At 54.7% G+C, this 26,329-nt stretch overlaps 1 protein-coding gene and 1 pseudogene across 3 annotated transcripts in view; one reads left to right on the forward strand and one right to left on the reverse strand.

The window, feature by feature from the left end:
- The window catches only part of MRC2 (mannose receptor C-type 2), a 55,619-nt gene that overhangs the window by 18,224 nt on the left and 11,066 nt on the right, over nt 1-26,329 (forward strand). For both annotated transcript variants that reach the window (XM_079904178.1, XM_079904177.1), the window contains exons 2-12: nt 14,915-15,316; nt 16,026-16,199; nt 16,405-16,569; nt 16,734-16,847; nt 17,341-17,487; nt 20,162-20,350; nt 20,472-20,626; nt 21,746-21,853; nt 23,622-23,737; nt 24,630-24,778; nt 25,422-25,639. In XM_079904178.1, the coding sequence (XP_079760304.1) occupies nt 14,915-15,316; nt 16,026-16,199; nt 16,405-16,569; nt 16,734-16,847; nt 17,341-17,487; nt 20,162-20,350; nt 20,472-20,626; nt 21,746-21,853; nt 23,622-23,737; nt 24,630-24,778; nt 25,422-25,639 (1,937 nt within the window). The remainder of the gene's footprint in view (nt 1-14,914; nt 15,317-16,025; nt 16,200-16,404; nt 16,570-16,733; nt 16,848-17,340; nt 17,488-20,161; nt 20,351-20,471; nt 20,627-21,745; nt 21,854-23,621; nt 23,738-24,629; nt 24,779-25,421; nt 25,640-26,329) is intronic.
- Nucleotides 2,327-3,705, reverse strand: LOC307177370 (ubiquitin carboxyl-terminal hydrolase isozyme L5-like; annotated as a pseudogene). The gene is made up of 2 exons: nt 3,571-3,705; nt 2,327-3,217 (listed from the first exon to the last, which is right to left on the reverse strand). The product of its transcript is annotated as a ubiquitin carboxyl-terminal hydrolase isozyme L5-like (transcript).

A 26,329-nucleotide genomic window follows, 5' to 3' on the forward strand; every position in this document is an offset into this window, starting at 1 on the left:
GGACCGGGGCACGAACCTGTGTCCCCTGCATCGGCAGGCTGACTCTCAACCACTGTGCCACCAGGGAAGCCCAAGCAAGGGTATTTTTGAATTCGGTTCACAGGTAAGAAAACCGAATACCCTAAGGTCATTTACATTGTGATGGCAGAATCAGAACCTGAACTCCTAGACTAGATTCTCAGCCTGTGCTGCTCCAACCCTTGCCTCCTCCCATTCTTGGAGCCCCACTGCCATGCGACTGCCTGAGTCCCAGCGAGGGGCCCACGCAGACTCTGTCCACCTCCTCCTGCCCCAGCATCTGCCACCACAAGCGGAGTGGGCCCTCGCCACCTCCTTCCACACTCCCTTCCAGCTGCGTTGTTTTGTGACCTCATTTTCCCTTTAAGACTGCCCTTGGACTTGATTTCTGCAGAACCAGAATGTGGCGGGGAGAGCAGCATACCCCATGCTGCCCTGACCTCCCCAGAAGTACCCCCCTTTCCCCTGTCACACTGTCCATGGCCTCTTCTTGCATCTCCCTTCCAGGTGCACCTGAGGAGGGTCCAAAAGCTCAGAAGTTAGAAACAAATGATAGTTGCCAGGGACCCACCCATGGGAATTGCGGGAGGACTCTGCATCTGGACCGTGGATTTATTTTTCTTTTAATTCTTCTGAAGAGCAGCTTAAACACTCAAGTCCTTGGCTTTATTTACTCTTTATCACTTCCTCTTATCCGGATTGCAGCATCTGCTATGCCTGGTTCCCAGGCTCTCTGCTGTGAAACAGACTCTTGAGCTCACAGCCCTGATCTGGGCAGAGGCTCTTCAATGTTAAAAAACAATAATGGGGACTCCCCTGGTGGTCCAGTGGTTAAGAATCTGCCTTCCATTGCAGGGCACGTGGGTTCAATCTCTGGTCGGGGAACTAAGATCCCACATGCCACGGGGCAACTAAGAGAGCCCAGGTGCCATAACTACAGAGCCCACGCACTCTGGAGCCTGTGCACCACAACTAGAGAGAAGCCCACGTTGCAACGAAAGATCCCGCGTGCCCTAACTAAGACCCGACGCAGCCAAAATGAATAAATATTTAAAACAAACAAACAAAAAATAATGGCCTTCCATTACCAAATGCTAAAGGTACAAAGCATCTTTAAGCATTTTCTTCCTTAATCTTCCCAGAAACTCATGAGATTGGTCATATTGGTGTCTTCCCCAAAGTGAGGCTTGCAGAAGGGAGGCAGCTGGCCCCAGGGCCCAAGAAGAGATTTGTACCTGGGTGGGTCCAGATTCCAGAGTCACCCTCCTAAGCCCTCCACCGTGCTTCCAAAGAAGGTGTGGGTAAGGAAGGTTCCATTGGTTTGTCATTGCAGAAGTCAGCAAGTGTTTAATCTTTGGCATATAGTCTTAGGGAGATCCTAAAGTTTCCCAAGCAAAAAAGATTCTAAGTTCATTTAACTTTTGTGTTGAGAAGCCAGAGCTGGTGTGTTCAATTAAGAATATACAGGTTAGGACTTCCCTGGTGGCGCAGTGGTTAAGAATTCGCCTGCCAATGCAGGGGACGTGGGTTCGAGCCCTGGTCTGGGAAGATCCCACATGCCACGGAGCAACTAAGCCCATGAGCCACAACTACTGAGCCTGTGTGCCACAACTACTGAGCCTGTGTGCCACAACTACTGAAGCCTGTGTGCCTAGAGTCCATGCTTGCAACAAGAGAAGCACACTGCAATGAAGAGTAGCCCCCGCTTGCCGCAACTAAAGAAAAGCCCATGCGCAGCAACGAAGACCCAACGCAGCAACGAAGACCCAACGCAGCAACGAAGACCCAAAAATAAATAAATTATTTAATAAAAAAAAAAAGAAGAAGAAGAATATGCAGGTTAGAGGAGGCACAAGCCACCTACATGGATTGGGGTCGGCAGGTACTTCCTCGGCATCCGAGCTCCCACTTTGGGGAAGTGAAAACCCTGGGATTGTTTTGGTTGAAGGGACAATTTCAGTAAACCAACAGAGAGGAAGTTTGTTACTTATACATCCCAGAAACAGGGTGAGGGGCGGGGGGTTGGTGGCACAATGGGCCAGGGGGAGGGCAGCCCTCAGTCCCAGGTCATCAATGGGCAGGACAGAGAGAGCAGGGTAGCAGGCACCTCGTGCTTACCAGGTGGTTGGGGCAGAGGTCAGTAATTGTTTTCTTTTTTTTCTGAACACCACTTTTATTTAATATGCACCACATGCACATGATGCAGGCAGGGAGAGGTTATGAATCCACGCATTGAAGGTGAGACCAACTGGGACTATTGTCAAACGTGCGCTGAGTCAGTTAGGGTGTTGCTCAAAGTTCTTTATACTTAATGGTTTCCTCGAAAGTAAGTGCAGAAGCAGAAATGTGTACACATCCCAAAGCATCTTCTGCATTTGGTTTCCTGTGCTTTCTTTGCATTCTGTTTTTCTTTTGCCTTTTCTACTAGTGGTATTAACTGCTGGTGTTCTGCTAAAGTCTTTAAGAATTCCATAATGAATGGCAGATAATTATGCTTCCTTCTGATGTTTTCAATCTTATATCTTTTTAATTTCTGTACTTCTTCAATAAGCACCTGATTTCTGGCAGCCTCTGACTGAATAGCACTTAACATGTTATTACCCTGATCTGTATCCATGGGTTCCTCCTCAGCAAGTTGTCTTTGTAATTCTTCTATCTTCTCTTCATATATCATTTTTCTGTCAGACACAATGGCCATTAAATTGAATTTCACCTTCACTGTACTTTTGTATCCTTTTTTCTATGACGGGCCTCACTGCGCTGATCCAATCATCTTGATGACATACACCTAAATCAGTGGGTCCTTCTCTTAATCCATCTAATTCCTACAGCCTTACATTACTAGGAACATAACTGACAAAGTGAAAAGCATCTTCTCTTTCTGATGTCTATGCATCAAATTCAAACATCTGCTGTCTGGCGAAACTGTTGTGTACTTGTCGAATCACATCCGAATTACTCAGTGCCAAACCTTTCACAGCTGCATCAAAACTTTGTGAAAATTCTTTAAACCCTGATAATGTCTCTCCTAAATGGACATCCTGATGGGTACAGTTCAATAACACACTTACTGTGGCTGGAGTAGCACAAGCATTATTAATTACCCGCTTGGCAAAAAATATCATGTCAAGTCTGGAGTCCTGAGCCCCAGAGCCTGCTGGTTCTTCTCCTGGCTGCCACTTGAAAAGAAAAATCAGGGCTTCCCTGGTGGCACAGTGGTTAAGAATCCACCTGCCAATGCAGGGCACAGGTTCGAGCCCTGGTCCCGGAAGATCCCACATGCTGCAGAGCAACTAAGCGCGTGCGCCAGAACTACTGAGCCTGCGCTCTAGAGCCCGTGAGCCACAACTACTGAGCCCACGTGCCGCATCTACTGAGCCCGTGCGCCTGGAACCCGTGCTCCGCAACAAGAGAAGCCACTGCAATGAGAAGCCCGCGCACCACAACGAAGAGTAGCCCCCGCTTGCCCCAACTAGAGAAAGCCCGTGCACAGCAACGAAGACTCAATGCAGCCAAAAAGAAAATTAAAAAAAGAAAAATCAACCCATGAACCGGATTTATCAAAATTCTCAGGCTCTAAACTCCGTATTTCTTCTACTTGGGCTCCTCAGCAACTGAATGCTTTAATGAGCTCGGTGAAGACCCGGGGTCACTTTCCACGCAGCGCCACTCTCTGGCATTGCCCATCGTGCCCTCTCCCCCACCGCTCCATCCGCTGCCGGCCACTGGAATCGGCACACTCGCACTGGCTCGTCAACCACACATCCCCCCCGCCTACTCCGTCACTAATTTTTCAAGGGGTCAACTTTTTTTTTTTTTTTTTTTTGCAGTAGACGGGCCTCTCACTGTTGTGGCCTCTCCCGTTGCGGAGCACAGGCTCCAGACGCGCAGGCTCAGCGGCCATGGCTCACGGGCCCAGCCGGACCGGGGCACGAACCCGTGTCCCCTGCATCGGCAGGCGAACTCTCAACCACTGCGTCACCAGGGAAGCTCCGAGGGCTCAACTCTTAAGTGGTTATTTTAAAAGGTGCCCCCCCAAAAAGCAAAGCAGGAGCTTCGGGTGGGAATCCCAAACTCAGACCCTTATCTAAATGTCCAGACTCTGGGTGTGAGCAGGTTTGTCATACGGTAAAGTGCCGAGGCAGCAACTCCAAGGAGTTGTTTTTCTCATCACAACTTTAAAAAGAGTGCCATCCGTGCCTTGCTTCGAGAACCAAACAAGTCCTTGAATGTTGCCACATCAGAAGGTCACGGAACTGCCAGCGAGTGGAGCAAAAGCTTGTGGTGAATCGTGTCAGGAGTTCTCAGAATCATATTGTGCTGTGTTTCAGACACGTCTCGAGAAAGGAATGCAGCGAGTCACAGGGACATTATGGTTGCTGGGCAGTGGAGCCTAATTTAGAGGGGACCCCCCAACACACTTTTTTTTTTTTTTCGGTTTTGAAATAGGCACAACCCTCTGGTCATTCGAGACCAGGATATTGAAGAATGTTTCTGCACTCTGATAAAAACAGTAGTGCCAACATGATAACATATGGCCATTCTCCTTCCACTTCAGTGTTGGAGTGGGGGCTGGGGTGCAAAAGGGGTGGGTGGGGACTGTGGCAAACCGGTGAGCCCCCTGTCAGGTGGGCAGCTCCACCCAGAAACTGTGACTGGCGCCTTACAGGCACACTGGCTCAGCACTGTCAGGCCTCCCAATGTTCCTGAGAGAGCTGGAAATGCAGATTTTTATGTGAAATCCCTCCAGTTTTCAATGCTCGCTCACTTTTCTGTCACTTACCGTGACGGCCAAATGCACCTTGGTTGTGGTTTATCAGTTTCAAGTGCCTGGAATAGTTGTTTGGAACTGACCAGTCTTCCTGGTCTCCCGTCTCTGCTCTGCCCCTTATTAACTGTGTTATCAAGAGAATTGATCTCTCAGTTATTTAATACCTGTTTCCTTATCTGTCAAATGGAGATAGGAATTTTACCTATTTCTGAGCATTGCTGTGAGGATTAACGAGAAAGCCTGGGAAGCCGGTGCCGGGTACCTAGCCAAGTGTATGGTAAACATTAACTTGTATCATTATTTGTGGTCTCTTTCCATAAGTGCAGGGTGACCATATGTCCTAGTTTGCCTGGGACAGCCCTGGCTCAAGCTTGTTGTAGTGCTGTAATTATTAGTAACTCCCCTTCTCATTCTCAACATGAGACAATAAATGATATGGTCAACTTATATAAGCAGATACTGGTGTGATGCGGTTCAGGACTTGAATAAGGTTTAGTCCTAATGGAAAGGTCATGGTTCCAGTTGAATGTCCTTGGACAAGTCACTTAACCTTTCTGTGTTTCGGTTTCCAAATTCTAAAGGACTGACAAGATGAATTCTAAGACCCTCCAGTTCATATTCATTCTGTCATTCGACATTTGTGAGTCCAGACTATGGCAGGCAAACGCTGGGGACATGGAGAGGCGGAGGATAGAACCTGAGCCCTCAAGGGGCACTTAGCCAATGAGGAACTCATTGTGTTGTGTGAATGGGGGGGAGGGATCCTACCCTTTTTTCTATGTTATGTGAAAGACCGTTAGTTAGAAATTGTTGGGCTTCCCTGGTGGCGCAGTGGCTAAGAATCTGCCTGCCAATGCAGGGGACACGGGTTCGAGCCCTGGTCCCACATGCTGCAGAGCAACTAAGCTCGTGCGCCACAACTACTGAGCCTGTGCTCTAGAGCCCGTGAGCCACAACTACTGAAGCCCACGCACCTAGAGCCCGTGCTCCACAACAAGAGAAACCACCGCAGTGACAAGCCCACTCGCCGCAACTAGAGAAAGCCCGCACGCAGCAACGAAGACCCAACGCAGCCAAAAGAAAAACGAAAAATTGTTCATAAAATAGTTCTTGCGAATCCAATGGTTTATATTTGAAACCTCAGTTTCTCACAAACAAATCATTAGATTTTAGTTTAATTCCCCACACGTTTCTCTTTCTTTGTTTGAAAAAAATCTTCACTGTGGAAAATACAGAAAGGCCTAAAGGAGATTTTTTCTTCCTTTCTGTTGACTCTGCAGTAAGCAGTAGGGGGGCGGGGGGGGGCTTCTAGTATTTTAGCTTTAAGTTACTGCCCCCCCCCCACTTCTGCAGCCACTTTGGCAAAGCTAATTTTTTTTTTGTTTGGCCAGTTGAACCAACCCTCCCCCCGCCCCCGCAGTGAAAGCGAGGAGGCCTAACCACTGGGCCGCCAGGGAATTCCCCAAACTAAATTTTTTAAAAGTCGCTCTCTCTGTTTGTCCCGGTGTCTCCTTTATTATAAATCCTTTCACTCATTCATTTACTCATCCTAAATCAGAGGTATGAAGCATCTAATGCAGCGCTGGGGCTGGGGCTCTCCTATCCGTGCTTTTATGAAATAATCTGCTGACGACTCCCACGGAGAAGTAAAACAAGTGTGGCTCCGCGGAGGCCGGCGCGGGCGGCGGGCGCGTGATTTCTGCGCCGGGACGGCTACGACCCCACCCACGCGCGCTCCCTTCCAGGGTCGAATGCGGAGCTGGGCCCGGCCCCAGCCGCGGGTCCTGGATCCTGCCCTTCGCTGGCTGGTCAGTGAGGTTGGATTGTCCTGGCCCAGAAGGCCACTTCCCGCCACGACCGGAGCCGGCCGTTGTTGTGAAAGTTGCCCCCCGGGGAAGGAAGTGGCTTTGGGCTGTTTATTTTGGCTGCGGGCTAACAGACGGCGCCGGAGGCCGCCGACCTGGGGTTCGCAGAGCTGGGCTGGGGAGCCTGGCGGACCTCGTGGCCGCGGCGGGGCTGGGGGAGGGGTCTGCGCCCAAAGGCCCCGGGCCGCGCCGCGCCGCGGAGATGGGAGCGCATCGCGGAAGGAGGGCGCACGGCCTAGGTGGGGGCGCGCACCGGCCACGAAGACCCGGAACTCCGAGGACGGGCTGGGCCCAGCACCTCGGGTCCTGGAGGCGGGCGTGAGGGAGGATGGGGTCAAGGTGGGCCCGCCCCTGGGATGCTCTAGTAGAGAAAGAGACGTGGGGACCAGGCAGGGGAGCGAGGCTGCGGGAGCTGCCCGTGAGCAGAGGGGTGCAGGGTCCCCCCAGAGGTTAGAGGCGATATGGGGCTCGGCATCCCCCGCCCTTCCTAGCCTTCGTACAAGATGGGGCCTGGGAAGGGACAGGCCGAAAATATCGTGATGCTTTAGTCTGAGAAGACAAAAGACAGCAGGGCATGAGATCAAACACTCTTAAATCGCCACGGGGTGAAGGTCAGGGCGGGTGAGGATTTGCGTCTCCGAGAGCCCCAGGGGCCAGCTCCCCTCAGCCGGCACCGCCTGGGGGACCCAGGCAGAGCCGTGGGAGGGTGAAAGCTGCCTTTCCGAATTTACCGGAATTCCCATCCCCCCTTCACACCATCCTCTTGCATGTATTAGGTGACAAGCCCATCTCTTAACCCATTCTCTGCCAGAGTTTGCTTTAACATCTTAAGACACAGCATATCACATCGTGCAATACAGACATTTTAAGGGGGGAAAAGAGCGTCTCTAGAGGAGGTTGGCTGCTGGAGAGATTGAGAGAGACACTGCACACAAGCGTGCGTGGGGCAGCCGCGGAGCCTCCTCGGGGCTGTGTGTGTTCGGTTTTGTCCCATGCTCTGTAATGGACCAGCAGTTTGGTCTGGCTGGAGTGGAAGGGCTGCTGGGGAGGAGGCCGGAGAGTAGGAAGAGCCTGGAGGGTGGGCGGTAGAGGGGGAAGCCCACACTAGCTCAGGATTTTGGTGGCGGTGCTGCACGGTTGGGCAGAGTATTGGACCTCGAAGGCGTGTGACTCCCCTGACCTCCATGGAAGGAATGCCCTGCCGCGCCACCCCCCCCAGGTCCAGTGTGCGTGCAGGGACATGGACACAGCCTCTAGCAGAGGGTGGCGCAGGGTGGGACGCCTGGTCCCCAGGGTTGGCCCCTCTGCAGGGCGGAACTGGCAGCTTCTGCTGACTCGGACATTTCCAGGCCTGGCCTCAGGGCCAAGTGGCTCATTGAAAACAGCTGCTCCTTTTGGCTGGCAGCCCTGCGGGCGGCTGTGGCTCTCCCTGGGATGACCCCTGGCCTCTGCGTGGCCTGGGGAGGGGTGCCAAAGGGGGAGATGGCCGGGGAGGGGGGCGGGTGGTGCGGGGAGAGACTCAGCGGCTGGAGGCCACCCTGCTGCGCCCTCTGGGACCAAATATGGTCAGCTCCCCCCAGGCTCGCCAGCTGGTCCCTGGTCCCCAGCTCTCTAGGAGCTGAGCCAGGCTGTTTGCTGGGTCCCCAGTCTTTGATTCTGCCATTCCCCGAACTTGGAACACCCTCCGTGTCCTTGTCTCTGCTTGCGCCTTTCAGGGTTTTGTTTGATGTGTCCCTCGTTCAGTAGATATTTGTGGAGAGCCTGCTGTGTGCCAGGCACTGTGCTCGAGTGAACCTCCCCTCCGCTTCCTTCAGCGTGATGTCTTCAGCTTGTGATGGGGAACAGCCGTCTCATCGGAGGTCAGACCTCTGGCTGCCTCTGCTGCTGGGCTGAGTCCGGGAAGCTGCAGGGACAGCTGAGAGGTTTGCTGCTGAGAAACAGACAGTTGTGAGCCTCTGCACTCAGCCTCAGGACCGGCACATTGTGTGTACCTTACAGCAGACGGGAAAGGAAAGGAGGCCACGGTGACCCTCAACCCGGAGGCAGGAGGTGGGCTTACTCAGTGTAGGGCAGATATCTTTAAAACCCAGTTACCTCTGAGCACGGGAATAAATTTCCAGGGTGATGCCCTGGATGTCTGAGAAGCAAGGAAGTATGGATTCCACACCAGAAAGATTCCTTCAGTTACCTGGGAAATCCATTCTATCCATTTACCCCCAACCATGTGGTATAAATTAGATCTGACTGTTTTGCACACTTGTTGATGTGTTGCTTGTAACTTTTTCATGGATTGCTTTGTGAGTTCTGCATCTCCAGCTTCACTGTAAACATCTTGAGGGCAGAAGCCACATCCTTAATTTCCCTATAGTATCTAGTTCAGTGTTTCGTAAATGCTTGTCATTGTCATGAATGAGAAAGTCTCTGGGGGAGCCGCCGGAGACGCGATGGAGAGGATGCGGTGGGTCCAGCCTCCAAGCACCTCCTCTGACGTGGCCCAGAGGCAGCCACCGGCCCAAGAAGCTCATCATTGGTCTAACGGTCAGAGGGGACTCTGGAACAATGCCTCCAGGGGCGTAAGGAGCATGGACCAGTGTTCCAGACTGGTCCATGGACCTAGGGTTGTGTGTTTATCAGGATTCTTTGGTTACAAGGACAAAAGCGTGATGCAAACCAGCTCAGCAAAAAAAAAAGAAAGGGATGTGGCTGCAAATGATTCTGAGTGATGCACAGTGCGGAGGAAGAGCCGCAGGGACCCAGGGCTGGGGCTGGACATTCTGCACCACCAGGACTCACTTCCTCTCCTTCCATCTCTCAGCTCTGCGTCTCTTTCCATATTATCTCCTTCCTTGCTTACAACAGAAAGATCTTTTCCTCATGGTAGGAAACGTGGCCGTTGGCAGCCCCAGTTTAGCCACGTGAACAGAGAGAGGAGACGTCAGGGCTCCAGGAGAGGACTCCGATCAGCCCTGTTTAAGTGCCAGTCACTGTAGCCAGGGGGATGGACATGATTATTGGCCAGTAGTGAGCCTCGTGCCCACTCACATAGCTAGAGATGCAGGAAAATACTTGATAAATAATAAGGGGAAGAGGGTGGGAAGCTTGCTAGGTAGACAAAAACAAAGACCAGAGACTACGGGCAGCTCCACGAGGTCAGGGATTCCGTTATCGTCTCCGTATGTTCCACGCAGAGCCTGGCTCCCGCCAGCCCGTATGGTGACAGGGGCTGGGTTGTATCTGGGTGGCTCATCCTCACACCCTCTGTGCCTGGCACCCTGCCGCCACCTGTGAGAATCTCAGGGAATATTTGTTGAACAAATGAATGAATGACGTGCAGTTGGTTTTCGATGCACAGTTCCCTCCCTGGCCTCATTCATTCATTCACTCCCTGAACAAGGGCATCGTGGCCCACAACTGGGTGCCTGGTGTTGTGGTGTCGGTGTGGTTGCCATCCAGATACAAGGGGTCATCTTTGTCCTTGCTGAGGACCCTACCGAGGTCCTAGTGGGGGCCACTCCCACTCCCTGCATTGCCACCTGAGGCTCCCCAAGTGAGTGGAGCGAGGCTAGGGGGCTGGGTGAGGCTGGAGGGGACCTTCCTGGGAGGTGGGGGGCATCAGGCCTCCGCGCTTTGCGCTCCCTCTGCCGCTTCCCGTGTGCCCGCGGAGACCGTGCATGCGAAGCACACAGAGGCAGTTCTCAAAATGCCTGGTTCCCTTGCCTCTCGCCTGAGCGTTTCCGGCTCGGCCAAGGCTGGGCTTCATCTCTGCTTCCATTGGCCGCTGGAGAAACAGCTTCCTTCCTCCCGCCCCTCGACTCTGAGCGGAAAATGCTCTCCCTAGAGTCCCGCAGCCCCCTGCTTAGCAAAGCCCCTGGGTTCCACCGCTGAGAATTGGCCTCAGCCTCCCCGCCGCTCCCAAGTTCCTTATCCTTTTCTCATTTGCTGCCACCGCTGCCGCCAAGGCACTTCTGTGACCCGCATTCCTCACCCTCTGCCCCCTGCGGATCCTCAGTGACTTCAGACTCTGAAGACTCAGCTCTCTCCGCCACCTCCAGACACCTGGACTTGAAGGGCTCGCTTGCCCTCATGTCCTGCTGCGTCCAAACCCACTGTCCTCTAACTAGGATGGTGCTGTGTGTTTCCTCGTGTTCCCCGCGTTGCCTGGGACATACCGTGCACATAGCGGGCGCTCCAGGTATAGATATGTGGATTTGAACCCAGAACCTAGGACAGCTGAGTGAGGAGGGGACTTGCGCAGTGATCCATGTGACAGAGGAGGAAACGGAGGCCTTGAAAGGTACTGCGATTGGGCGTCCTGCTCTCTTGCCCTCTGGGCCTCGGTTTCCTCATCTGCCGAGAGGTGAGAAGGTGGCGTCTCCCGACCCCACGGGCCTCTTTCAGACCCTGCATTTGCCATTTGTTACGACTTGATGTAGACCATGCGTGTGACGTTCTGAGCTGCATGTCCAGCCCCACCCATCTCCAAGAGCGCCTATAAAAGCAAGCACTACTTTCTCCCTTTTCCGGTCCCACGCCCTCTCCCTACCGCCTGCCAAGGGCCACTTTCTGTTATTACTGACTCTCCTCGCTGGAGTGGAGTTTCTGAGAATCAAATGCCCGATCCAATCAAAGGCTCAGGCAGGCCTGGATCAAGTCCTGGGCCAGTTTATGGTTCCTGGAGGGGGGCCGGAAGGGAGGGTTGGGGTGAGGGCAGCGGGGGAGGATTAGCTGTAGCAGTCGCCCTCGTTGGTCCTTTAGGAAGTCACCCGTGTCTTGCCCCGAGAGGACCCCCATCCTGGTGTTGTCAGAGAATAGAGTGACCGGGTGTCCCTCCCCACTGGCCTTCCCACTGCGGAGTTTCAAACACGCGGCGGCAGGAGATGTGGGCGCTCCGTTTTAGGAAAATGGATTTGGCAGCCGGGACAAGGAGCAGAAAGTTAGACGGGTTGGTTGTGATTGTTATTTAGGCATGAAATTCATTCATTCATTCGTTATTATATTAAGTATTACCGTATGTTGGGCAGAGTTATAGGTACTGGGGAATATAGTGTGAAGATGAAGTCCTTGGAAGCTTCTGAACAAGAGGGGAGACAGAAAATAAACAAAACCACGTCAGATCATGAGCTCTGGTTCTGGAAATGGCAGGTTAGCTTGTATTAGTCTAATTCTCTGGCCAAGAGTCCTTATCGACTAAGGACAAAATATAAAATACAGTGGTTTGAGAGCAATCAAAACCAGACAGATGCTGGGGAGGAAACAGTCCTTGAAAGAGAAGAGGCTGCTGAGCGAGCGATTCACTTCAGCAGCTGTTCCTCCTGAGAGCCCTGCCCAGGCTGAGGAGCTCAAACATCTTTACCGGTCAGAGTGTGGGGCTACCAGAAGAGCTAAAAATCAAGAGGGAAAATCCTGGAAAGGCAGGAGACGTCCTCCTACAAGTTCTCCTCAAATCATTGGCAGCTTGTAAACTGTGCGTGGGCAGAGTGAAGCTTTAAGGAGCCCAGCGAGAAACAGCAGCTGGAGGAAGAGATTGCAGTTGCTGCCTGGTGCTGGGGAAACAAGAGTTTGGAATTCAAGTTCCACCAAGTTAGAGGAGCTGAGTAATTGCCTAAGGTTTTCTTTGAAAACTCTAGAAGGCCTCATCTAGGATTAAACCCAAGGCTAAGGGCCACACCTTAAGACTGAACAGAAAAACGCAAACAACCCCACCCCAGCAAAACTTAAAACCAAAGCTTCTCCGGGATCGAGATGATCCACCAGTGACTTAACTGCCTGCCACAACAAAACTCAACATTCTTCTTAGGAAGATAAAAAGTCCAGACTCCCTGTAACATGTCATCTACAAGTCCAATACGCCAAAAAAACCTCCAGACTCCTTGTAACATTATCCACTATATCCAGTATGTAATAAAAATTACTAGACATGCAGGCAGCAGGAAAGAGTGACGCATAATCAACAGAAAAAATAGTCGGTAGGCCCAGACTCACAGATAACCCGGATGTTGGAAAAAATACCAGATAACAATAAATGCTGTGAAGAGAATTATGCTAGAGAATAACTGTGGTTACCACTTTAGATTGGGAGATCAGGGAGGGCCTCTCTAAAGATGTGACTTTTTTTGAAATGTGAAATGCCAGGCAGAGGGAGCAGTGCAAAGGCCCTGAGGCAGGAAAGAGGCCTGTTCAAGAAGGGACCAGGAGGTCCTTGACCTGAGCAAGGGACAGTAGTATCATATGAGATCAGACTGGTAGGCAGGACCAGAACATGTAGGGTCTCATGGCTCATAGTAAGTAGTATGAATTTTATTTGCAGAATGATGAATTGCCTTTGAAGGCAGGAGAGAGACTAATCTGACTTATATTGCTTTTCTTTTACTGTGAGAGAGGCTGTCATTTCAAATATTTAAGAACCAATTGCATTTCTTCTTTTTTTTTTTTAGCTGTGTATACATATCTTTTATTCATTTTCTACTATCTTGGTGCCATTTTACTCATAATTTATTGTATTTTTTATAAAAGCTCTTTTCATTTTAGGCAATAAACTATTTGCCTCTAGTAAGTTACACATATTTTTGTCACTTGAATTTTGATTTTTTATGGCATTTTTCATGCCATGAAAAACTTATTATGTTATTGAAGTTATCGCTGTTTTCTTTATGACCTTCAACACTCCAATATTATTTAAAAAAATTTTTTTTACAACTTATTTACATCTTTAAAAGATCATGCTGCCTGGCCATGAAGAATGACTTACAGAGGAATGCCAAGGCCAGCATGGTGGAACAGAAAGGTCTGGGGCTTGGACTCAGAAGACTGGGGCCAAATTTCAGCCTTGTGACTCTGGTCAAATTGTTCTACTACCCCTAGTCAAATACTTCGCCTATAATACGGAATCATCATCATCATCAACATTTATGGTGCTCTTACTGTGCGCTAGACCCCGTTCCAAGCACTTTACATGTCTTATCTCATTTAACGTTTACAGTAGTCTCACGATGAGGAAACCAAGCCGCGTGCCCAACTCCCACATTGAGTGGCAGAGCAGAGATTTGAACCCTAGCAGTCAGACTCATGCTTTCAAGGCATGAAAATAATCCTGAAGGGCCAGTGGATGCAGACGTGCTCTGGAGACTGAGATGTGCTGCATGTGTATGTCGTGTACTAAGTGGCAGCTAAGGAACAAGAAGGAGGTGGTGAAACGTGGGTGTCACAGAGACCTGGGTTCGCTTACTGGCTGTTTGGTACCATGAGTGGGTCGCTTCACAGCTCAAACTCACGTCAGTTTCGTCCTTTCTCTCTCTCAAACACTTTAAGGTATAATCACAGCTTTTGAGATACAATTCACATATTGTAAAACTCACCCATTTAAAATGTGCCTTTAATGGGGTTTTAGTATGTTCACAGAATTGTGCAACTATCATGACAATCTAATTTTAGCACATTTTCATCACCCCCCAAAGAAACGCTGTACCTTTCCCCAGTCACTCCCCATTCCCATCACCCCAACCCAGCCCCAGGCAACCATTGATCTACCTCCTCTAAATTTAAATCTTGATTTCTTCATCTGTAAAGTAGGTGGGCAGGGGGCAGGTTGGATTTCAATGTCTTTCATAGAGTGTCTGCTCAGTGAGGTGATGGGTGAGAAGATGCAGGATTGGGGAAGCCAGAGAGCTAAGCTCTGTCTAAAATCTAAGGAGTGAGATGGTTATGGGACATGAATGGTTGGGTTTTGCTGGGGGCGGGTGTGGTGAGTGGTTTGGGAAGATTCTAAATGAGAGGAGAAGATGGAGCCGCTGCATCTGAGGAGCAGGAGGGGAGAGTGAGACAAAGCGACTCCAGGCTGGAGAACTCTGGCGGAAAAACAGCGCTACGTAACAGAGGTTGGGATAAAGGTTGCAGCGTGGTGTGTGATGTGAACACCTTCACCGTCCTCATAAGATCTTCAGAAAAGTCAACAGTTCCCAACTTGCCGTATGGAGTTGGGTTTGCTTTAGGGGGGTGGGATGGAAGGCTGAGTCCTACCTTCAGGTGGCATGGGGCTAGAACAGAGGCTGGTCGCCTAGGCTCTGCCTTGACTGGGCACAGGGGGACAGCAGTGCCTCTTGCCAACACCCAAAGGGCCAGTAGTGAAGACTGAGTGATTTATCATACGAGAGAAGGCTCACAGCCCAGCACCAGGATCATGGTCAGTGTCTGCAGGCGGCCTGGCCGTCAAGGGCGGCCAGGAGACCCCTGTGATGGCCTCGTGTCCTGCCTTCCCTTCCAGAACCCAACGTCTTCCTCATCTTCAGCCATGGACTGCAGGGCTGCCTGGAGACCCAAGGTGGGCAAGTCCGAGTCTCCCCAGCCTGCAATGCCAGCCTTCCTGCCCAGCGCTGGAAGTGGGTCTCCCGAAACCGGCTCTTCAACCTGGGCACCATGCAGTGCCTGGGCACAGGCTGGCCGGGCACCAACACCACCGCCTCCCTGGGCATGTACGAGTGTGACCGGGAGGCACTGAATCTTCGCTGGCACTGTCGCACACTGGGTGACCAGCTGTCCCTGCTCCTGGGGGGCCGTTCCAGCAACACGTCCAAGGCCGGCACCCCTGAGCGCGGCGACCAGACCCGCAGCGGCCAGTGGCGCATCTATGGCAGCGATGAGGATCTGTGTGCTCGGCCCTACTATGGTGAGAGGCTGCTGGCAGGGCAGGGCTGGGGCTCCTCGTGTCCGGGGCCTAGAGCCACAAGGGCAGATGCCGGGGTGACAAAACCTTGGCCTCCGCAGACCTCTGGCAGGCACCTCTTTCATTGCAGTGGGAAGCATTTTGGAATAATTGAGAAAATGAACTTCAAAGCCTATAATTTGCTTTTTTAAAAATTACGAAGTTAATACACTCTTGTAAAGACCTCAGACAGTACAACAGTGTATAACGTAAAATCAAATGAGAAATCCCTTCCCCCAGGCCCACTCTTCAGGGGAGACCCCAGGGTAATCCTCCACAGGGGTCTTGATCCCCATTTTGCAGGGGTGAACAGGAACCAGAGTCACCCAGTGAGAGGGGCCTTTCCTGGTGGGCAGCTTCATCCTAAGGGTCCTTTCCTGGGAGTTCCAAGATAGAATTTGGCGTGAGGGCCAGCTGGATTTTGGACAGGCATTAAGGGGCACTGCGGGGCCCCCTTCCCAGCCCTATGGGATGAGCAGTAGGCCCTCTCCCAGGCTCCTGGGCTGACCTGACGGCAGAGGGAGCGTTAAAGCCACAGTCTGGTGCCACTGCCCCTCCCACTCTCTGCTGACCCCTGCCCACCCCGGCTCCCAGGGTTATAGGGGGTTTTTGTCTGAGGGATAGGCAGCCTCTGGGGTGCAGGTGCCAAGGTCTTGGCTCCCCTCTCCTGCAGAGGTCTACACCATCCAGGGCAACTCCCACGGGAAGCCGTGCACCATCCCCTTCAAGTATGACAACCAGTGGTTCCACGGCTGCACCAGCACAGGCCGCGAGGACGGGCACCTGTGGTGCGCCACCACCCAGGACTACGGCAAGGATGAGCGCTGGGGCTTCTGCCCCATCAAGAGTGAGAGTGGAGCGGGCGGGGCTGGCGGGAGGCTGGCCCTGGGGGGCGCGAGCGGGTGGCAGAACTTGCGGGGCAGAGTGGGAAGTGGCCTCTCCTCGCAGCACAGGGCAGCCTGTGTGGAGTCACTGCACTCCTGGAGGGACCCCCTGTGGGCCCTGCAGGACAGGGCTGGGGAGGGACCCACACTCGGCTATCGTGGTGGCAGGTAACGACTGTGAGACCTTCTGGGACAAGGACCAGCTGACGGACAGCTGCTATCAGTTTAACTTCCAGTCCACGCTGTCCTGGAGGGAGGCCTGGGCTAGCTGTGAGCAACAGGGGGCGGATCTGCTGAGCATCACGGAGATCCACGAGCAGACCTACATCAATGGTGAGGCTGGGGCAGGGCGGGGGGCAGGCGCCTGAGACCTGCCCCGCCTTTGGAGGGCCCTGAGGCCTTTCTGCTGGTGGGGGTAGGGATGCTGGTGGTGGGGCAGAGGGTGGAGGGCCAGGGATGGGGCGACCCCTTCCTCACTGTCGCTATCTTGCTGTCAGGGCTGCTCACTGGCTATAGCTCCACACTGTGGATTGGCCTTAACGACCTGGACACCAGCGGAGGCTGGCAGTGGTCGGACAACTCGCCTCTCAAGTACCTCAACTGGGAGAGTGGTGAGGCGCGGGGTTTGGGGCGCAGGGAGGCCAGGGGACCTCCGCACAGGCACTTGGTCTCTTAATTTGCTCCTTCGCTGGTACCCTGCTCCAGGAGAGCAGTGAGGGTGGGGGCAGATTCCCACTCCCTTCTAGACCGGGCGCCACTGGTCCATGGCGTGTGTTGTCCGAATTAGGAACCGATGCCCCTTCCTCGGGACACAGGGCCTGGGAGGGGACTGGATCTTATTCTCCACGCACCCCTTCAGCCGCGGGCACCGGGGCACCGAGCGCGCCAGCAGCCTGGCCAGGGCGGGCGGGGCTGGAACGGGTTGCCGCGCAGAGGCACCAGGACCACGTGGGCCCAGGTTAGGCAGCAGGAGGGCCGAAGCGGGGCGCTGGGCATCTGAGCGGGCTCAGGTCTCCCGAGGGACCACGAGGTTCGGGGTAGGGCTCCCGGGCCAGGAGGTGAGTTTCTCTCGCCTGGGGCGCTGGCGCCCTGCCCTCCCCACAGATCAGCCGGACAACCCGAGCGAGGAGAATTGCGGAGTGATCCGCACGGAGTCGTCGGGCGGCTGGCAGAACCGCGACTGCAGCATCGCGCTGCCCTACGTCTGCAAGAAGAAGCCCAATGCCACGGCCGCCGAGCCCCCGCCTCCCGGTGAGCCTGGCAGCCGCGGGGCGTGGGTGGGGCTCGTCAGGGCCGCAGCCGCCGGCGGCTCAGCCTCCCAGCACTGGGGTCTCTGATCCTCGCTATTCTTTTTAATGGTTCAGCTGAAGTCTGAACAAACTGAAATGTGCCATTAATTCGTTCCGGGAACGTTCGTTGAGCACAGTGTTCAATGCCTCGGGACTCACCGTGTCCTCGTGGTGGTCACAGCCTGCTGGAGGAGGCAGACACCTCAACATTCAATTGGAATATCCTGAGTTATGTGCTATTATGAAACACATGTATAATAAATATCAGAGGGGCCTAGAGAAGAAATTGATTAAGCTCCAGAGACTTAAGGAAGGCTTCCTGGAAGTGACATTGGATTTGGGCCTTTCAAGTTGAGCGTAAGTTTAAAAAGGCATAAAGAGGTGTGAGGGAAGGGCATTCCTGGCAGAGGGGACTGCAGGTGCAAAGGCACGGTGGCCTGGAAGTTCACGGCAGCTTTAAGGACGGGGAGTATCGCTCCCTAACTAAGGGTTAGAGTACAGGCGCTAACCACTTAAAGTGTGGTCCGCCGTCCAGCAGCACAGCGTCACCTTCCCAGGTGATGTTATAAATGCTTGTTATAAATGTAGAATCTCAGGTGCACCCCCCCCCCCACCAATTAATTGAATTAGAACCTGCATTTCCCAAGATGCTTAGGCGATTCATGTGCAGGTACAGTTTGAAAAGTACTGGATTAGAGGGCAGGGGAACAAGACGGTTCAGAAAGGCAGGTTGCAGCCAGTTCCTGAAGGATCTTGGCTTCTGGGTGAAATCTGGGTGGGGCCGGGTAGGCTGTGGGAGCCTTTGCAGACTTTTAAGGCAGGGAGTGTCTGGTCCACATTTGTGATTCACCGAGATAGCTCTAGAGGCCGGCACCCGCTTTGGGGTGTGGCCTTGGGTCCGCAGCTTAGTCTCAGAGGTGCAAATTGAGGATAAACTCAACCCCATTGCGGGGTTGCTTTAAGGCTGGAGACCTGGCCTGGCTTAAAGGAGCGTCTCCTTAGGTTGGAGGGGCTACTGCAGGAGTCCAGTAGCCATGGGGTGAAGACGGGATTTGTACACGGAAAATACAGCAAAACCAGAAAAAAATCCACAAAACAGATAGTAAGAGCTTACAGAGCAAAACTTCTGCTTCTGACCATTGAAGTGTTGCCAAAGGCTGATTCAGGGTCACTAGCCACCACTGTCTGTCCTCACCCCCTCGGGGGTCAGGAGCAAAGGTTTCAAACATTGGCACCCACATCTAGGGCGCCTCACCTCCAGCTCAGGGGGAGCCTGGGGCAGGCACCAGTTCCAGGGCTTCCCTTTCTGAAAGGAGGGCCACAGGGCCAGTGTGGGCAGGCCTCTCTGTGGCCCCCATCGGGACTGGCCCCTCACCAAGTCCTCTGTCCCCTGGATCTGCCCAGAGTGGCTGCTGTGGGGGGTTCTCCTCTGGGGCCTCACGGACCTGCAGGTATGTCTCTAGCCGTGGATTTCCTCTTTCATCCTGGCCCACATCTCTCTGCACGAGGTGTATTTTCTAGGCAGTTTCTTGGGTGGTTCTGCCTCCCGGGACTCATCACTCAAAGCGTGTCATTTCAGAGGCAGGCGCCGTCATGCCCCCAAAGCGTCCTCATTTCCTAAACTCCCTTCTTCCTACAGCCCTGGGTCTGCACACCCACTAAACTCTTGTGTCCAAGGAGGCAGCCTTGGGTCTTAGCTCAGCGGCTGACGAGAGATGATCGATAGGTCTTGAGCCAAGGAGGGAGGCTGCTCAGGCCCTCAGCCCTTCCCCACTCTGCCAGGTCTCCAAGAGACAGTATGGCTGGACCCTGGAGCATCTCCCAGGATGGAGTGGATCCCAGTGGGGCGATGCTTCAAGTGGGTACATGCTTTCTTGCCCAGCCAGCAGAATCCTGTCCAAGCCTGATGTTGTGGGTGGTTTGGTAAAGTCTTGTTTTCTCTTGCCAAGACCCAAGTGAGAGCTTGTTTGCATCAGGTGCCTGCGGACCCTGATCCCTAGAGGGCGATCTTGAAATGCATGGAAATGGGAGTGAGGAAGGGCCTAAGGCCGGTTGGTTTCTCAGCTCTGGGGTTCAGGGAGAGGAGCTGGGGGTGGGGGTGGGGGGAGGACCAAGAGTAAAAACCCCAGCCAGGGGACGCCCGTCAGGCAGCGGTGAGTTCACGAGCGGCTGACCTGGGAGGCCCCGTGTCCCCACCCGCTTCATCCCGGACTAATGGAGCCACACTCCGTAGATGCTCTTTGAGACAGTGACGGCTGTGTCATTTATTAAGTGAGGTGGACACGCGCTAAGTTGTAATCTTACAGCAGGAAACCCCATTTACAGAGGAGGAAACTGAGGCTCCTGGGGCTGGTCTGTCCCGAATCCCCATCTGTCTCTCCGTGAGAGCCCCAGCTTGGGGGGGCCGTCCTGTCTTGGGTGGAATCTGCCACCACCTCCCGGAGCTTCAGCCACCCTGGGAGTTTTGTCTTTCCAGCATCATTCGGTATTCAGACCTGTCCTCGTGGGAAGGGCGGATCTGTGACAGGTTTGGGGAGGGGGTGACTTCCAGGCCCCTGCCTGTGTTGACACCCAGTGGGTCGGTTCCCGGGCTGGGCAGCTCGGTCCCTGAGCAGCGGCCTCTCTGGTGTCCGCAGACGTGTGGGCCAACGTGAAGGTGGAGTGCGAGCCCAGCTGGCAGCCCTTCCAGGGCCACTGCTACCGCCTGCAGGCTGAGAAGCGCAGCTGGCAGGAGTCCAAGAAGATGTGTCTGCGGGGCGGGGGCGACCTGCTCAGCATCCACAGCGTGGCCGAGCTGGAGTTCATCACCAAGCAGATCAAGCAGGGTGAGGGGCCGCGTCCCCCGCGCTCGTCCCATCCGCCCGGAGGCCCAGGGACGGTCCCTCCCTCCCCTGCCGGTGCCGGAGGCTGACCTCCCCGTGTCCCCTCTCCTTGGCCGCACCCCAGAGGTGGAGGAGCTGTGGATCGGTCTCAACGATCTGAAACTGCAGATGAATTTTGAGTGGTCTGACGGGAGCCTCGTGAGCTTCACCCACTGGCATCCTTTTGAGCCCAACAACTTCCGGGACAGCCTGGAGGACTGTGTCACCATCTGGGGGCCGGTGAGAAGCCCCTCTCCCTGTCACGGGGCCCCCAGACCTAGCCTCAGTTTCCTCATCTGTCAGGGGAACTCTAATGGTGCCAACCTCAGAGAGTCACTGGGAGGATTAAAGGAGTGAGTTCTTGTGAAGCCTTAGGACGGTGCCTGGTGCCATCTTGGTCTCTTGCCAGCTGCACTTCCCCGCCTGCAGGTGGCGTCAGAACTCACATTATGTGGACATGCTCTGCAGGCAGGACTGCTCGGTGCCAGCCCTACCCAGCCCAGGGTCCTGCCCCCTCAAGAAATGATGGAGCTGTGACTGTTTGCCATAGCTTTGGCTCAGACAGTGTGGGTGGATGAAGGAATTGATCCAGGGCTTCAAGCAGAGATAAGTCTGGCCCTTAAAGAATGGACAAAGCTGTAGGGACAGACTACTTACTCCAGAGACAGGACATTCTGCCGTGAGATACAGCCAACAGTGCCAGCGACTGTGGAGACGTCTGGCTTAGAGGATGCTATTTAAAAATTTATGAACAATTATTTATTGAGCATCTGCTATGTGCCAGGCATTCTCCTGGGGGCTGGGACATATTAACACCTCTGCCCTCCAGATGCAGCTCAAGGCAGACAGAAACTGCTGGCTGGGTGCCCTGGACACAGGAGAGCTAAGGCAGTTAGGAGGGGCCGAGGACTAAGTTCCTCTTCAGCTCCGTCAGCTGAGGTGAGGGTCTGGGCACACGGCCCCTGCTCGCCCTGGATCTGCAGGTACTGGCTGGACGCCTTGCCGACCTGGGAATCTCATTTGTCTGTCCTGCTAACAGTCTTAGCCAGCTTGTCCTTCATGTTTATGAAATGAGCTGTAAGTAATTTAAGAGAGCACCTTTTTCCATTTAGACAGTGCTTGTCAAAGTTTCGAGGCATTTGCGCATCAACTCTGTGTGCTCTCATCAGCCCTGTGAGGCTTGTAGCACTAATCCTGCTTCCCCCATTTTCCAGCCTAGAGCACAGAGAGGTCAAGCTTCTTGCTCAGAATCACACAGCAAGTCAGAGGCACGGCCAGGTCTGGAAACCAGGTTCACTGAAGGGGTTTGGGAGATTTGGAGGAGATAGATTGAGACTCCCCCTTACCCTGTGTCCCTAGGAAGGTCGCTGGAATGACAGTCCCTGTAACCAGTCCCTGCCATCCATCTGCAAGAAGGCAGGCCAGCTGAGCCAGGGGGCCGCTGAGGAGGACCATGGCTGCCGGAAGGTGAGGGTGCTTCTGGAGCTGCCCCGGGTGAGGCCAACCAGAGGGGCTCCCAGGGGCAGGAGGGCAGGTGGAAGCCCGCAGCCTCCCATGGCATCGTCCCTTCCTCGGCATGCCCCCTCCTCCGCTCTCCAACCTGCTCCGTTCCAGGAGCGATGTTGGGTGAGGTGGGGTGGCGGGGAGAAGCTGTTGGGAAGAAGCAGAGCTCCCCCGCCACCCCTAGCCCTGAGCCCCCCTCCATGGAAAGCCACGGAGAACCCGGAGGTGGTGGTGGGCGGGCCCCCCCGGGCCCCCCCGTCTGGTTCAGTATCCCCTGAGTGGAGGCTGCTGGGGAGACCCTGGCCCTCTGTGCACCCCGGCCCCATCTTCCCGCCTCACTTGCTGGCATAGCGTGTGCTTGTCTGTCTCCTCAGGAGGAACGGGGCCATGCGGTGTCTCCGCCCCTGGGCTCTCGCCCCAGGGAGGGAAGGGATTAGGACTGAATGGGGGGAATGAATCAGTGGGGGGGGCGGAGGTATGAAAGAGGGTGAGGGTGGGTGATGGATCTGTTTCCCTCCTCCAGCCGCCCGCCCGCCCCACCCCTCGCCGCCCCCAGAGGAGCAGGGGTGTGAGCAGTGTGGACACACGTGGGGAGGCTGCTCTTCAAGCCCACTTGGTTGTGTTTTGGCCCCTGGCGGCTCCATCTGCAGAGGCCCCGCTCACGTACACACATACGCACATAGACATGCACAATATACACATACACATAAACACACACATAACACACACGTATGTACGTATACACACAAATACATGCACATGTACACATACACACATGCACGTGTACACACACACGCGCGCGCGCGCGCACACACACACACATGCCACTTTCTCCTCTGCGCTGGTTCCTGCCCTGGGGGCTGCCTTGCTCTCTCTCCCAAGCTCCAGCCCCCACCCCCAGGGATCCCACTTGAAGGCTTCCTGGAGGCAAAGGCCCTGGCAGGCACCTGGTGTCATCTTAGGAGGAACAGGGCTGTGGCAGGGACAGACACAACCTCTGTGGTGTGGGTTCCGGTCTGGGCTCTGCCTGCACTGTCTGTACAAAATCGAGCCACGTACTTCTGAGCCTCAGGTCCTCACCTGCAAGGCAAGAGCAGAGAGGCCCTCAGGTGGCCCAGGGGACAAGGGGTCGGGGGGGTGAAGCCTCCCCGGCCTCACGGGGAGGGGGGTAACGAGCCAGCCGTGTAGGAGGGGTGGTCTCTCTTCCGCAGCTTTGCTGCCCCTCGCCGAGGGTCTGTCCCCCCTGCTCGCGGGCCAGGCGCATCCTCCGTGTCCTCCAGCTTTTCCAGGCCCCCGAGGATTGCCCAGCCCCCTCCACATCCTGGCAGCTCTCCCAGCTTTCTGGCTCTGGGTTCCCAGCCAACTGGCAGTTTTCCCACTGCGTCTCTTGGTTCAAACACCCAAGCGAGGAACCCGGTGGGCCACTCATCTTTCGTGGCCAGGCCACAGGCCGGGTGACTGGCTGTCTCCCAGTCAGCCACCCGTGGGCCATGCTTACACCCCGGGCCTGGCAGTTGTGGGTAACGGTAGGGAGGGGAGCGTGGAGTGACAAGGTGCAGAACACAGCACAGGAAGAGCCGGCTCTGGTGTCAAACCAGTCCCCTCTGTTCTGTGCCCAAGCCTGCAGAAAATTCAGTGGTGCCACTGATAGCACCTGCACCCCAGGATTTATGGGTGAGAAAGGAGAGCCCTCCCCCCAGACACCCCTTTTCTGCCCACTCTCTTGAGCCAGGGTTGGACGTGGCACAGCCCATCCTGCTACTGGCTGGGAGAGGACCAGGTGACCTACAGTGAGGCCCGGCGCCTGTGCACCGACCACGGCTCTCAGCTGGTCACCATCACCAACAGGTACAGGAGAGGGACCAGCCCTCCCCTATGTCCTGGCCTAATGTGGTCCCTCCTCCAAAGGGGGCAGCATCCTGCCATCCAGTGCAGAGGGACTCGAGTCCTTTGAGCTTCAACAGGCTCCAGGGCCTTTTTCTAATATTGTCACCAGAATGACTCCTGTTTATTAAGCGACCCCAGCATGGGACAGGTCCTGGGCAGGGGCAGGGGCAGGGACAGGTCCTGGGCAGGGGCAGGAACAGGCGTAGGTGTGGGCTGGATGCCCCGAAGAGACCTGGGCTCTGTCTGATTCTCTCTCTCCTCAGCAAGGCATGGAGGTGAAGACAGTAGAAGGGGACCTGGGTGGCTGTGTGTCAGCTGCAGGGTCCCCAGGGGTCCCCACTTCCCTGAGCAAGTTTCTTTTTTAAAGCATTTCTTAATTTTTTTTAATTAATTTATTTTATTTTATTTATTTTTGGCTGCATTGGGTCTTCATTGCTGTGCACGGGTTTTCTCTAGTTGCAGCGAGCAGGGGCTACTCTTTGTTGCGGTGGGCGGGCTTCTCATTGCAGTGGCTTCTCTTGTTGCGGAGCACGGGCTCTAGGCACGCGGGCTTCAGTAGTTGTGGCTCGCGGGCTTCCCTAGTTGTGGCTCGCGGGCTGTAGAACGCAGGCTCCGTAGTTGTAGCGCACGGGCTGAGTTGCTCTGCGGCATGTGGGATCTTCCCCGACCAGGGCGCGAACCCTTGTCCCCTGCGTTGGCAGGCAGATTATTAACTATTGCGCCACCCAGGGAGCCCCCTGAGGAAGTTTCTGACTGGGTGCAGCACCCAGGCTCCTGGAGCAGGGCATCTGGCCTGTAGCCCAGGGAGTGGTGGGGGGCGAGCTCCCTGCCTCGACCAGCCTCTCTCCCGCAGGTTCGAGCAGGCCTTTGTCAGCAGCCTTATCTACAACTGGGACGGCGAGTATTTCTGGACGGCCCTGCAGGACCTCAACTTCACCGGCTCCTTCCGCTGGCTCAGCGGGGATGAGGTCATGTACACCCACTGGAACCGGGACCAGCCCGGTGAGCCCCTCCTCCACAGCGCCCGCACAGCCCCCTCCTTGGACTTTCCTTGGTGAAGCCAGGAGGCCGCGGTGGACCAGCCCTGCCACGACCGAGACCCAGGGCTTCATGGGAAACAGATCATTCGTACAGTGTGGTGATGTGGTTATAGGAGGACAGGCTCTGGAGCCAAACTGCCCGGCTCAGATCCTGATTGTGCAGTTTATTAGCTGTGCATCTTTGAGCCTCAGTTTCCTCATCTGTCCAATGGGGATAATGGTACTTTCCTCACAGGGTTGACATGAGGCTTGAATGAGTTAATACACGTAAAGCCCTTAGAGTAGTGAGCATACAGGTGCTCGCTATTACTGTTAGCATTTTAAATTTGTCTTTTTTAACCTTTTCAAGAACCTGATGAGGCAGATGATGAAACAGGCTCAGAGAGGTTAAGCAAGTTGCCTAAGGTCTCACAGGAGCAAACATAGAGCTAGGCCTCTGCCCCCATTTCCTTCCTCCCCACTGGGCCCCGACTCCACAGAGCATGTCCCTGCAGAGATGGCTAAGCTGATTCCTGGTGCGAGGGCCGTGATGGTGCCCCTCGGGGATGTGAGGGAGGACTGGTGAGTCCTCTTCAGCATGTGGGTCTCCCTTCTCCCTCCTCCAGGGTACAGCCGTGGGGGCTGCGTGGCCCTGGCCACGGGCAGCGCCATGGGGCTGTGGGAGGTGAAGAATTGCACGTCGTTCCGGGCTCGTTACATCTGCCGGCAGAGCCTGGGCACGCCAGTGACGCCTGAGCTGCCTGGACCAGACCCCACACCCAGCCTCACCGGCGCCTGCCCCCAGGGCTGGGGCTCAGACCCCAAACTCCGGCACTGCTATAAGGTAGGCAGCCTGTTGGCCTGGGGTCGGGGGAGAGAAACAAGAGCAAAGAGGCAGCACCCCTGGCAGGGTGGGTGGCCCCAGTGGGACCCAGCCATGATCCAGGCAGGCGGGCCCTGGAGAAACTTACAGACAACAGACAGAGGTACTTTCTGTTGAAACCCTTTTGTCAGTGGCATCTGAGGCCTGGTGCATAGTACGTGCTCAATAAATATTTGAGGAGTTGAAGAAACCCCAGAGACCATCGGTTGCGGAGGTTCCCAAATGTTGGGGCCAGGCTGGCCGCTCTCTAGAGTTGCCTGGGGAGCCCGAGTTAAACAACTCTTCCAGGCTGTCACTATGGAGACTGGGATTAAGTGGGTTGTAGTGGGGCTTGGTAACCTGTGTTTTTAAACCCTGCTGGGTTTGGGAACCACTGAGGTAGTCCAGGGTCTTTTAATTACAGGAAGAGGCTGAAGTCCAGGGAGGGGAAGGGACTTGCCCACAGCAAATTGTGGCTCTGCTGGGATAAGAGCCCTGATTGCCCCGCTGGTTAGGGGGACCATCTCTGGGAGATGGCTGTGCCAGTTCCCCTCCCCTGGGGCTCCCTCTCTGATGAGCAGGATTGTCCAGTGAGGCCCCAGCCCCCTTCCCCACTCATGTCCTGGGAGGGCAGGTGTCCCGTGGGGAGCTGGGCTGGGGAACAGCTTGGAC

Source organism: Stenella coeruleoalba (genome assembly GCF_951394435.1).
Source record: "Stenella coeruleoalba genome assembly, chromosome: 19".
In the NCBI taxonomy this organism is placed as follows: domain Eukaryota; kingdom Metazoa; phylum Chordata; class Mammalia; order Artiodactyla; family Delphinidae; genus Stenella; species Stenella coeruleoalba.